Raw genomic sequence first — 14,270 nt, 5'->3', positions numbered from 1 at the left:
TATAATGATTATTAATAGAATCAGTATTCCATCGCAATTCATCGAGCAGGTTTCTCTTGTCTTGAATTATATTAACAAATATTTCAGATAATAAAATGTTGAAAGATATTTCAAAGACCTGTACTAAATAAAGAATCAAAGCTGAAAATCATAGTTAAAATAAATTATATTGTAATACCCATTAAACTCATATCTTTATTGTGCATTTAAATGTGCTAACTTTTTATCTTGACAGTATTTCGAGATAAAGCTGTAAAATTCCTTAAATTAATATCACAAAGAAAGAGGATTCGTATCGTCTCCAAGTAAACAGTCTATAAAGATTCTTCCTCGTAACGACTGAGACATTCGTCCTAAAGTCTCCCGGAGTATTGTTTTGCGGCGTAGCTTTATCTGGCGTGGAGCGAGTTGTCGTTTCAGTAATTTATAGTTGTTTCCCCGCCCCGGGCTCAAAGTAACGATACGAGACGTGGAGCTTTTCTGCCAAAATGGAGTCCAAGCCCTGGCTGAATGTTATTAAACGTCCGTAATGTGAAAAGATTGCCAACTCTAATGGCCGAACTCAAACGTCATGTAACATATCATTTTAATGTAGCTTTTGGTTAGATTTAGTTCAACGAAGTCGGTGTCTGCTTAAAATACAAATATATGTAACGAACAGGATTAACTTTTAAATTGGTTGAAGAACTTTTTTTCAAAAATCATATTATCCCCGTACTGTTGTATATTCTATTGCTGTAATTTCGATCAAAAACGTTTCTGAATTATATGAAAAGTACATCAAAATATGTTATACTTAATTTTTAAAAGATATTATTATTTCGTTACCTAACAATGTTATTCCGTTAATAATGGCATATCTACGAAATCAGGGGAAAATAAAAAATACGTCGCTAGTTCGCGAGCCATCCATATAGTGCTATTATTCATGTCTTTTGTTGAGCTGTATTTATGGGGCGTTTCGGAAGCCGATCGTTGCGGATATTGGAGATTTACCTAACTATGACGAGATCCGCACCAAACTTGTGCTAAAGCTTTTTCGCTCTATATAAATATATTATCTTATGTAACATTATTTAACGATTTGACTTATTGAATCGCAGCTATTTCATTTAACAATGACCTAAATAAAGTACGTGTCATCCATCACCAATTTTGCCCTTGAATATTCGCCAAAGCCTTTAGGTTTCTTTCCCAGATCATTGGCCCATTATCCCAAATAAACCATATTCCCAGCAGAACACTAACGCGTTCATAAGGGACGTAAAAAGCTCTACGATAGACTCGCTATCAACGGCGGGATAAGTGCAGCCAGTAAGGTACGTTCAGTCGATGACAGCGCAATGGTTCCCAGCGGACACCTCGCGCGATCCTCGTAAATTGCAAATATTAGATTATAAGTACAGAGCGGCGAGCGGCGCGGGTGCTATCAACCAGATACCGAACTCGTTCGCTGCTTAACACCGCCGGCGACGCCGTGATCTGAATTTGCTTTATAGTAACTCCCAATTGCATCATAATCCCGCTTCCAAAACTATAGTTACGAACATCCGATAATATTTTAGTGAATAGCGCGAGCGTTAAAACTTGTATTATGTACAATATTATGTACAATATTGTAATATTAAGCCAAAATTAAATAGTTTATATGTCGTGTTGATCATAAATTTCTACATACAATATTTTGAATACGTTATAATATATTCTCTGCAAGATTTAAAGTTTGCATTTTGTTGAAAATTCTAGTAATGAGTTACAAAAAAGTAATATAAGTAATTTATACAATGTAAATTTGAGTGTAATTAAATTTGCATTCTATGAAATTTACATTATTTTCAGCTTAATTTAAGGATAAACACTAGCAAGGGTTAAGTCTAAAATTTCTTAATAGAGAGTCTGTGTAATTTAAAGGAATGTGTTCTGTAATGTCCCTTATGCTGATCATGATAATAACAGAAACAGCTGCGCCACTGTCAGTTTGCCTATACAGTTCCGTTACGGCTTCATTAGACTACACCGCCGGTTGTTCCCTACATAAGATTCTTATGTGCACCTCCTCTCTACCACATACCTATCGTTAGTACGCATATTGTCAATACAAACGGGTAAAGGTATTTAAAATACTTAAGACAGTCATAACATGACTGTCACACACGTACACAAAATATTATCGATCGATTAAGTACATATTATATCCTAATTTAATGCCACATTTTGTTGGCTCAGTACTGTGTATCTCCTTAATCTAATACTAAGGTATTTGACTTTTACATAAATGGTTCGTACTAAGAGTCGATGTTTATTCATAATAGGAGGTATAATATATGTAGAGAGCAAGAGCTTGTAATGCATTACTGGCGGTCACGCGGCTCTGACGCTCGCGCTCCCGACGCCCGCTCTTCAGCCTTTGTGAGCCGCCCCGTGTAATTACTCTGGGACCATGGGAAATAGCTCACCGGGCGCTAAAGCACTTTTGTATTATTACAGTAAATTAATGCAGATAAAAAAGACGACTTTATTCTCAGAATATGCAAATTAAGATCGGAGCCTTGTTAACAGAGGATTGTTCTAGAATTTTTTAATATACGATCAGATCTCTAGATTTGCTGCCGTCTTTCCTTAAGTGCGCATTTGTTCAAACGTTTCACAATCAAATATCTTCTTATCTTTTAATTGTTATTCAGGAAATATTCGGCGGTTTATTGTTAATCATAAGCCATAAGATAAATGATCACTGCGTTTAGTTTTATCGCTTCTTAAAGTAATTTTCAAACAGTCCTTAAAAATTATGTTTGTAGCTAGCGGCTCTATGATATCATAATAGATATTAACGTAAGTATTATGCCGAGTTCGTGGGGGAGTTCAGAAACACGTTATCTAACGTTTGAAACTTTGTAAAAGATAAATTTGAGGCAGAGATAAATACAGAGGCAGTTTTACGATAGGCGGCTTGCGTGGTTATCAGGACTTGGTGGAGTAATATTTTACGTATGTGCTATGTGTTCGTTCGCACACCTGTATTTAATGCCGCTCATTACTTCTCATTACACAACCCTTGTTAATTTTAAGTTTATTATTACCGCGTTGCTCAACGTTGTGTACGTTGTAATTAAATAAGTTTTATCAATTACAACATTATTGTTCTTTATTGCAAAGTTTGGAATTTATTCGGAAATTCGCGGGATTAAAAGGAAACGTTCGAGATTTATAGAGAGTATCCTAAGTATTTGTTGAATTGCACCGTGAAGAACCCTTTTAAAAATTCTTTTTGTACACGCCGGCTCAGGGAAAGTTCCACTTAGTTTGTCCGCTACGGTGCCGGTACTGTATCTAAGTAAGAACATTGCGGGCGCTTGAAAGGTCCAAGACGTTTTAAAGACCTTTCTGTTACAAATTGTTACACATTAGTGTATTTCGTATTGCACACGTGTGTGTGTTTTGGAAATAAACCAGATATGTTATCTGGCTTATGTAGTTGAAAAAGTATTTAAAGTAATATACAATCTACTTTTGTAACACACATTATTCAATATCGGTAGCAATTGTTCTTTATGTAACGAAATCCCAATTTATACACCTTATGTTTATTTATGTAACAGCAGCAACAGGAAAAAATATGTTTTATATATTTTTTTCGTTTACGGTCAAGCAGATTATTCGTCTCCGGGGCGTCCGTGTTACGACTCTTAAACGTTCTCTCGTTCTGCCAGCTTGGATACTGACTCCTCAGCCGTGTAGATAAAACGTTTCATTTTATTTTCACATTTGTCAGCTTTCGTTTTGTACCCACTAACATAAATTGGATGCGGGAGATACCTCGCAGGTGAATGTAAAATAGCCAGCTTTTCCCAAGATAATACAACCGAAATTTTACGACACCATTATGCGATTTATTAGCCGTGTCATACAGAAGAAGAATTTTTATTTTATATTTTTTGGGGAAATAAAATTTTCCGTCTTTGCAAAGGTTCAACTGACAAACGTCATTATACTTTTCGTGCATCTTTTTTACTGTACATTTTTGCTTTTATATTATCAAAGTAAATAAGCACGATAATGTTAATCGGTGTTTCAGAACGTAAACTAGGCGCGATTTGTGCAAGCGTACGATCCACCTAATAACTGTTGTCCCGTACACTAATGGCTGAAACAGGCGTTCAATTAAACGTGCCAATTCGGTCGGAGATAGCTCTGTTAAACACTACGCATAGGATACTAGTCTGACGCTCAGCCTCATTTCATTCTCAATGTTTACTGCAAATTAAACCTTCTATACGTCAAAGCATATACACATGCTTTAAACTGTCTTATAGCCGTATTCTTAAAATTTCTAAAGGATTATCCATTTGTTTATATCATTTAAAGGATATAACAATATTCAATCATCCATGTTAATGACTATATTGATCGCACCGAGCGCACATATACGTTTGAACTATAAATTAATGAATTAATCCCAGCTTGCCACAGTTCCGATTCGCCATATAACAAATCCTGATTTGTCTCTCTTAAAATAAATTTATTACTTTTTGTATTTGAAATCCCATTTATTTTCTTTAATTTGTTTATTGCGGTATCTAAAAATAATAAAAATATCTCTATTTTATAACCTAAGTGTAAATGCTTAATAAATTGTATTCTTGATGACCCTGACAATACCAAAAATAAAATAATATAAACTTAACACAGAAGAAAGTAATGTATAATATGTAAAATAGAAATGCTTTCTAAGGCTCATGATACTTTTTAATATATTTAAAACGTATGTCCCTTGTAAAATTACCTTAAAAATGGAATAACAGATAGTTTTCCACGTTCACAGTCACCCGCAACAGCAGCGTTAAAACATTCACATGTAATGATTTTGCGTTCGTTCGATTTGGTCGTTTGTATATGGAACGCTCTCCATCGCATCGTCGTCAGCGAAATCTTTTGTTTTTCCATTTCCGCCAATATCCGTCAAGGCTCGCTCGCTTTGATCAATGGAACGGCGCACTGCCATTGAGGAGACCGTCACACCGAACAACGAGCTTTTCACTTGTGTCGACGACGACATAATATGAAAAAACTATTATGGCTCCAATAAATGGCCCTTTGATTTTTTATCGAAGCCGGCTAAAAATCGATTTCGTATCCAAATTGAAAAACTAAATCATTCGTGCTTCCGTTCAGATTTCATTTGTGTTGATTGAAAAATTACTGCTACTGATTTACTGACACAATTTTTTCGTTCATTTTATCGAATTTACACAACACAGCTGCCAAGATTAGTACAATTAACTAATGAAAGTTTGCCGCTCTGTTTCACTTCATAAATATTTTCTTATAGCCTGTTACCACGACCTGTCGATAAATTTATGGAAAGGCCGACGTCACCTGAAATTTTATGTTTCCTTTCATCGCCACTCGCCTCTTATATTTTATTACCCAGGCCTTTTGCTAAGGTGGAACGATAGCTGTCATCTAAGCAATTTCCAGAAATTCTTACTCGTATGGATGTACCACTTGATTGTATAATCTAAAAAATAAAAAATAAAATAAAAACTCAAGCAGATTTTGAATAAAAATAATAATTGATATTGTAAATTAATCTTATAATTGAATTGATTTTATAATGTTTATTAGTTGTATAATTTTTTTATACTTACATATTTTTAAGGCCATTACTAACAATAATATGGATGTATCATCTAAAATAAATAAATAAAAATACGATATTTGATGATTTTTCCTTACAGTATATACAAATAATTTACTTTTATTACAAACTCTACTCAGTTCGAGAATATGGAACATAAATATAACAACAAAAAGAAAATGTGAAATGATTGAATCTGATATATTTGAAAAATGTATCCATATATGTAGTGGCTATTGTAACAAATTCATTATTTACACCGGTCGGTGGGGTAGGCTTCGGTAACAGTTGTAAAAGTCCCTACGTTTGTACGTAATCTCAGCAAACTCACAATGCTATATTCACCTAATAAATACTTCCATTTCCGAACATTTCCAAACTTCGCGGATTGTTATTGGAATAGAGGACCCAAATATATTAGGTGCCCGGTTATTGCATTTGGCATGTGTTTTCAGCTGTCTATTTTCGGTTAAACGACTACAATAGATAACGTTGCATGGTAATTGATGATTTGTTGAAATACAACGTTTTGATTGTGAATAGAATACAATATTATTTGTCATGACTGAAGTATAGAAGGTTGTTTTTATAATATCGTTTAGGTCAATTACTGCAAATTCAAATTGTATTTTTAGATTAACAATATTATTTATGTTTCTACTGATAGCTTAGTCATATAAATATGAACAGACTCTGACCGTAACTTAAGATAGGGTTTATTAACATTCCTATTTGTGCGACTAATTTCGTTAAAAACTCTACTAACAATGATGATGTTGCGTGAAACTATTTTAAAAACACAATTATTTCTTAAGCTCGTTACTAAATAACATGACGAATAGCGTATAAACTATATAAACCTTACATAAGACTGGCAAGCGACACGTCTCCTTTTCATTACATTATAAGCCGCGCGATGTATAACGCTAATAGTTACAAGTGATTGGATTAGCGCTAACGATAACAAATACCCGCCGCTCACAGCACCGCTAAACAACATGCTTTAGACCATGGATTACTGGAGAATATATATATAATTACCGATATCCATTGCAGCTAGACGATGTCTCGTTGGTATTTAGCTTGGAAATTATAGTTCCCAAGTTTCCTATTATGAATTAGCGTGTCTGCAGTTGAAGTTTGAATCTTCTTTAATTCCAACTTTGAAAACTTGGACTGGATTTTTTGATTTAAGCATTCGATTTGCAGTCTGCGAATTTAATTGCAAACGATTATGTGTATACGATTTTATACGAAGTTAATTATAGAAGAAAGAAGGTACGATAATAACATCTTTCAAAATAAATGTCGTTAATATTATTAAAAGGATAAATCAATTAATAATACTCAACTCTATCACCGTTAAATCTATACCGATAAAATTGCTTCTGAGTGACATTCTAGGCATTTTTTTAGTTTTGCCCAAGGCTTATAATCCAGGTAAAGCATTGTAAAACAGTAAGTTCGAGATAAAAACAGTAGCAACATTGCTTCATGCTATTTTCTTATTACTTATTGTATTTCCATAATGCCTTGTAGAAATACTATCGGGCTTAAAGACAAATTCATTTAAATACGTAACACAGCGACAATGCGGACCACAGAGCTGGGGCGACATTCAGTGTTAAATCGCACATAGTACATTACAGTTTTCCAATACCTAAAGCAAAGCGCTCGCCGTCATTGCGCTCCACTGAAATAACAAGGAATTGCTTAGTTGAAATATTGGATCTGAGTAATAGATACGAGTATTTATGAAAGAACGTGTTTGTCTTTGTACTAATGATTTTAGTATGATTAAAATGATTGAATGTTAGTAAATACTCAAGATATAGTTGAATGTATAGAGATGCGGAGCGTGGGGGCTTAATTCCGCACAATCAATCAAGGCGGCTGATGAGGGTGCACGCTGTTAGTACACCGGCCGCACTACTTAACTCGTTGTGCCAATCGATACGCGCTATCGATATGGATTGGCAAATTAATTCGGTTAGTTAATTACTCGCACGCTGGACCCGAACGGTAAATAAATATTTTATCTCTTGTTGAATTTCCATAAATTTTAAAATACCCCGGACCGACCCTATTTGGCGAGCGTCCATGTTATGCCGGTTTGAATTTATTTTTGCGTTATGCTATTGTTTTCTTAATCTTCGTTTTGGTCGTAAAATCACACGTAGGCTCGACGTTATTAATTTGGTTCCGTATCTCACAAAAATTATTTCGTAAATTACGCAAAGGTGTACATAGGTGATATCGTTAACGAAATATTTCAGAGATGTGTTAATCGCTTTGTTTATAACTACCCTATGTCCATAAAATATGCATAAGCTATGCTATAACTGAGGATAGAACGATTATTACTATGATGCTATGTAATGTTAAATAGTTTTGATTTTTTTAATAAACATAGCTTTAAAAATGAAAATCACATCATTATAATCAGATATTTGTATAAATATCGCATAAATATCACGAAATGGTCTTATGGCCTTCATCGTAAGTCAGCGCGATCCGTGATGGTGCGGCAACGCTCTGATGGCGGGCTATATGGTCCGTGAATAATCCTCCCGTAATACTAGACTAAATGGCTTGGAATTAAACAATTAGTTGTTTTCTTTCTGCCTCGTCAGTGATGGAGCTCTGCCCTACTGCGATCGGGCGTGCTATTTATTTGATACCGATTATTGTACTGGGTGCGGTTGCTTTGGTTTAGAGGACAATGCCCTATTGAAATAACGCCTGTTAATTAAAAATTAACACAAATTATAACTTTTGGTTGAATCATGTTCCATTTTTAGTTTTTTTTATTTATGTAAATACGGGCCAATGAAGCCGTTTTTGTAAAGTAAGTAATAACAATCTGTTTTTCTGATGAAGCGTCAATATTTTAAACCCAATAAAAATCCATAGAAAATATTCAAAATTTCGGGAGAGCCTCAGAGCTATTTACGTTATGAAAATTATTGTAAATGAAATGCTGCATGATAGTATTTAATATCAGTATTTTATCAATGTTTAGTTAATAAAGAGCCTGGTGTGAGATAAAATTTTAATTCAGAGCTTTATTAATGCAATGTTTTAATTAGAGTTAAGAGGTGGGTCCGCAGCTACGGAATCTCGCAAGCCATCTACGCGATATGATCACTAACCTTCCGGATTTCTTTTCAAGATTTGGGGTTGCCTTTCCAACCCATTGTTCTTATCTTTGTTTGTTTTAGTTACGTTTTTGTCTCACTCGTGGTTTATTTTATGGAGATTAAACTAAATTACTACCGGTGTAAAATTACGACTTGCTTTTAAAATATTGTATTATTTGTAAAATTATATTCAAATTCAAATTATATTTATTGGCAAGAATGTAGTTACAAATTATAGATGTTATCATTACAATATTATGTGGCTAATACATTCTACCCATTGATTGGGTGTGCAAATAGGTGGAGTATCCGCATTTTCTTTGAGAATACTTATCACTTTTTCTGTGAATTCAGTTTATGCTTATATTGAAGTAGGTATTATATACAATTATAAAAAAAAAAACTAAAAAAATGTAATAAACGACGGGTATTATATTGTGAAATTCGCGTATGTAGGTAAAATATGTCGCCAACGCTAGTAGGTTGCAACTCACGTGCACCTGCGGATATTGCCGCGTAAATCACATTTCTTTTCTGACACATATTTCTTCTGCTATTCGATTAACCCGTCTATCAAAACCGCAAATGTAATACTTTTAATATCAACATTTCTATGAAATAAAACTACATAAAACCTTATTGAACTGACCGCATTTGCACGTAATAGCTACTGTATGTGCGTATCTGATAATAAACATCGTTGTAATCAGTGGTGAATCGATTATTATCGTACTGATAACCTCATTAGGAAACTAATTTATATAAGCATTTAAATAATTACTATGTGCTTGTTAAGCATATAATTATATGGCTCGGACGACATGAATTACATGCTGTAATGGTCATCTATACGCCAAGGGGATTAATATTTAATGCTGCTATTCTGTACGGAATTACTCTGACGCTGTGGTTGAGCTTCCACTGAATTACTGCCTAATAGCTGGACTCGGTGTCGAGTTGTCGATACCACATTCTGTCTAGTTAAAGCTAAATTGCATAAAGTTCGTTAAATTTCAGTTTCTCGCTGGCATCAAATTGAATTTATAGTTTTATCAGCAAAATAAATTGAACAGATGCAGCAATAACGTTCGCTACATCTGCAGACTGACGTTCTTAAATTTATTTATTGATGTTTTAAATAAAGATTCCAATAAATTGTGAATCAATAAAATGAACAGTTATTAGCTAATGAAAATCACTTATCTCGTGGCTCCCAAATTAATTGTAAAATGACAGAGCAGCACGGCTCAGTTCTCTTAATGTTCGCTCACAAAGCGAAACGGCTCGGGCGGCGCCGTAGCGCCACGTAGCGACGGTGATTATGATAATGACGCGGTAGCCGCGCTTTTTGTGTTGCTCGTCTTACAACACTGAATTCGACACTATTCCTGATTTTGTTGGGTTTCTTACGATTCTTACGCTGCCCGTTTCAGAAAGTGGAAATGCTTTTAAATTATGCAACTCTACATAATCCACGCCCTAAACGCCTTCTCCGTTACCTCAATTATTCACTCGAGCGGTTTGATGTTTTAGAAAATTGTCGCGATATTGCAGACGAGTGTCGTTGTATAATTTAGTAGCCTTATGTTTTCAACACATCTGCTACGAAACTTTCATTTTCTTTATCTTATAAAATTATGTTTAAGTTAAAATATCTTTTTTTTTTTTTTGTAGAAACATGTATTTTTGAACTTTAAATCGTCAAATTTCAATTTATTTTTTATTCCATTCAGGATTCCGACGGCGATACACCATTGCACGATGCAATTTCAAAGAAACGGGACGACATATTGACTTTGCTGTTGGACCACGGAGCGGACATGACACTCACTAACAGTAACGGCTTCAACGCTCTGCATCATGCCGCACTTCGGGGAAATCCAAGGTAATATAATGTTAACAGTATAGAGAACATATTTTTACGAGGTATTTCAATAATTATTGCGGAATGATTTAACGCAATATGCAAGGCAATTCACGATACAAAACGTCTTTCTTTAGCTATTAACTCTTACCATCATTGAGATTTCAAAATAATTAGGTAGTAAAGATAAAGGTGAAGGTAAAGATCTGAATTTCAGGTCTTTCTATGACATGGAAACATATTAAGATCGATCTTTTACAATGTATGGTCAATCTTTCCACCGTTAACAGTTTCAAATTTACATAACTTCTACAATATTATCCATTTTAAATTAAGTATAATGATTTACTCGACAGTTTGCATGGAATACATTAACTATTAAGCCACATTTCTTGGTACGAACCCAAGAAATACCAGTCTCTTCGTCGTTTCTATTATCCATTGCTCGGTTGATACTTTTAGGTTTTATTCGTTGCTTGTAATAAAATACGAAGGCAAAAAGTCGAAATCTGGATTCGTATATCGTTAAATAAATTTAAATAATTTGAAGGGATCTGCGGATCTATGTAGGAATTTATCGCGGGAACGGGTGGTTATGACCGAGCTAGCCCGATCATAAACTCGTACGCGCACAACGGTTGCTGTCCGAGGCCTCTTTATTGCGGCCCTACGCATATCTACATTATTCATGTATTTATATGATTTTGCACTGCTAATATATGCGATTCTAATCCGTTTATGATTGTTATAATTGTATGTCACAGTTATGCCCACCAATCTACAATCTAAAACATCTTTATGTTGTTATACGTAGGCATGCTACGAAATCTTTACATCTCTTTATCAATTTTAACTAGTTGTTTTAAATAGTTGTTCACTTAAACCACGTTTACACCCACTCAATTGTTTCTTCGACTTACACTCAAACTAAAAACTGTTTTATTCATGTAAACATAATTAATTTCGATTTAAAAAAACAAAAGATATCAATCAATTATGTTTCTTTTCTCATTAAATAGACAGTATTGATGAATTCCATAGTCTCAAAAGAAAAACTGAGTAATCGTAATAAATGACTGTCCAGTAAAATCGACCTTTTGATATTATTGCTATACAAAGCTGGGTAAGCGTATTTTATGAATCAGTAAGCAAAAGTAACGCAGAATAATGAATCACCGCTGGAGAATCGTGCGTGAAGCGGTTTATTTGTTGAGGGTCCGAGGCAGCGCTGGATCCGAGGAGCTTGCGACCGAACGCTATAATATTCCAGTCACGGGACGCGTCCTAGGGAAATAATACAAAATGAGCTACGTGACCAGTTCATTACATTGAAACATGGCACGCACTCGCGGTCTCTTCCAATCTGAACGTATCCCTTTTTCATACCCGCAGCTATCGAAATGTCCCAACTATGAATTATGCCTCCCTCTTACTTATCAATATCGAATTTAATACACCTTTTATAATAAAAGTAATAATGGTTTGCATGAATTCTGGGAACGTGAATTTTAGCCGTCTCCTTAATATTTCCATATTTGGGCGTCTTGCGCATTGAACTAGATATGATTTTATTTTTACGTATAGGTGAATATATTTTCTATTTATGGAACGGACACGCGTGGCTTATTTTATACAGGCCATGGATATATTTCGATCTTTCATTAATTTCAATTCATATTAATTTCTCATGATTGAAGCCAAAGAGAGCTTTTACAAGATAGGTATTTGTATATGGCAATAAAATATCTTGACATATACGACTCGGAAACATTTGATTCTACTAATAAAACGCAGGTAAACAGTATAGATCACCGAAGTTTTTTTAAGATTGTTGCTTAATGCGAATCGAATAGGAGATTGTCGTAAAACGTCCCCGATTTTATCGCGAAATGAGAAGTCGCTCGCGACTTTTCCCATTCTACAAAAACGTTCGTTTCCCTCCCGAGATGTAAAATCGTTTTATTTTATTACTTCCGCCAGTATAGCGCTATATCGATATTGTACCTCTCACTACGGAAACTTTTAATAAAAATCCTGTGCAATTTATTAAGATAAATAAGAGTTTTCCGAAGATATTATCATTTTAATACTCGATTACTTAATTACAATTCGTTAATTTTATCTTTTAATGGGACGTAATACACATTGCAACGTTTTCAGTTAATTCTCCGTCTGTGAAACTGATTTTACGATTCTTATTCTTTATTTCCTTGTTAAATTAAAACTGTATCAATTTTTTTAAATTACCCGTCATAATAAAAGAGGAATGAAGATGTAATATTTGATTGAATTTCTGTTTTTTTCGGTAATCTTCTATAGTACTCTATTGCTTAAAAATACCATTGACAAACCGATTCAATAAAAATACCGATACATTTTACCTTTCACAGCGGAACTCTAAAAATACAACAAATTATTTAACATGGAAACCTTTATTATTTCGAAGCATAAAATAGTGTTTCACAGATTGCAGTGATTAATATGTTTTACAATCCGACAATCATTGGAAGCCCGAACAGCTGCGACGAGCGCGGTTCGTTTCGATAAGACGAATATTCGCGCTCAGCATTAATCGTGAGCTTAAATATTTTAACGCGTCGTAACATTGATTTATTCGGAGCGTAATCTCCGCTCGTGGTTTGTTTGTTCTTCGGCTCGAGACGTACAGGCAAGAACGGGCGCCCTCTATCTACGCAGCCAGTTTAGTGGGCCCATATAATTCATTCCATCAGCGCCGTGTTTATTGTTTGCCGTTAATAGCCTATCTATGTCTATTTTCTTTCGAGGGTATAATCGATTGTTTCCTTCTACGGCCGCTATCTGCATTGACCACACGTACGGCGCTAAACAAACCTTCGATCTCTGCACAGTCGAGAATAGAATGAGCGCAGCATTCAGGGGAGATTTATGTGGTCATTGTGCGGCGTTAATTGCAGCGAATGGAGCAAAGTGCGATGGTATCCGACTATCTGAACGAGAATTGTAATCCCCAGACTGCATTGCCAACCATGCCGACCTTATAGATATTCCATTTGTAACATTAAACGTCAATGTGGACTATTTACTACGCAAGTTATTACGCTTGAAAGCTTCAGGGTAAGCATTTAATGTTTTTAAGTAATATCGTGTAACGGAACTCATAGGATTTTTTATTTCTGCTTTCAATATGATGATCTGGTACTAGATTTATGATCTTCATGAAGTTATGTTAATTTGACTCAAATAAAAATATGGATGTGCTTCTTGTAATAGTCATAAAAAATAACTGCATACAATTCGTTAACATTAATTAACAAAATCATACCTTCAATTATGTGATGTGTTACAGACAATTTGTTGTAGGTATTGTAAATGAAAAATGTATAGCGTTGTCAGTATTGCCGTCCGCCGGCCGCAATTAGCGGCAGCACACGCGGATAATCCGGCGCCGCTCGCCAGTCGCCGCCCTAACACTATTGCCACCAGCGCTTCGCACACGAATGCACTACGAATTCAGCGAATAAATTCATTTGTACGCAAATTGTATTGGCGCTTGCAATTAAAACTTTGTTGGCGCTCCAGCTAAGATAAATAACACTAATACATTCTGGTTATTGCGGAGAAGTTGCAGGATACAGAGGATATATTA

The 14,270-nt window shown here is 34.8% G+C and overlaps 1 protein-coding gene across 1 annotated transcript in view; it reads left to right on the top strand.

Annotated features, from left to right (window-relative positions):
• The window catches only part of LOC123705849 (E3 ubiquitin-protein ligase mib1), a 118,523-nt gene that overhangs the window by 22,658 nt on the left and 81,595 nt on the right, over positions 1-14,270 (top strand). Inside the window, exon 11 of the mRNA XM_045654900.1 lies at positions 10,512-10,663. Coding sequence (XP_045510856.1) covers positions 10,512-10,663 — 152 coding nt within the window. The remainder of the gene's footprint in view (positions 1-10,511; positions 10,664-14,270) is intronic.

Source organism: Colias croceus, chromosome 3 (assembly GCF_905220415.1).
Source record: "Colias croceus chromosome 3, ilColCroc2.1".
NCBI lineage: Eukaryota > Metazoa > Arthropoda > Insecta > Lepidoptera > Pieridae > Colias > Colias croceus.
The sequence above is the reverse complement of the archived record's forward strand: the minus strand, read 5'-3'. Positions and strand labels throughout refer to the sequence as shown.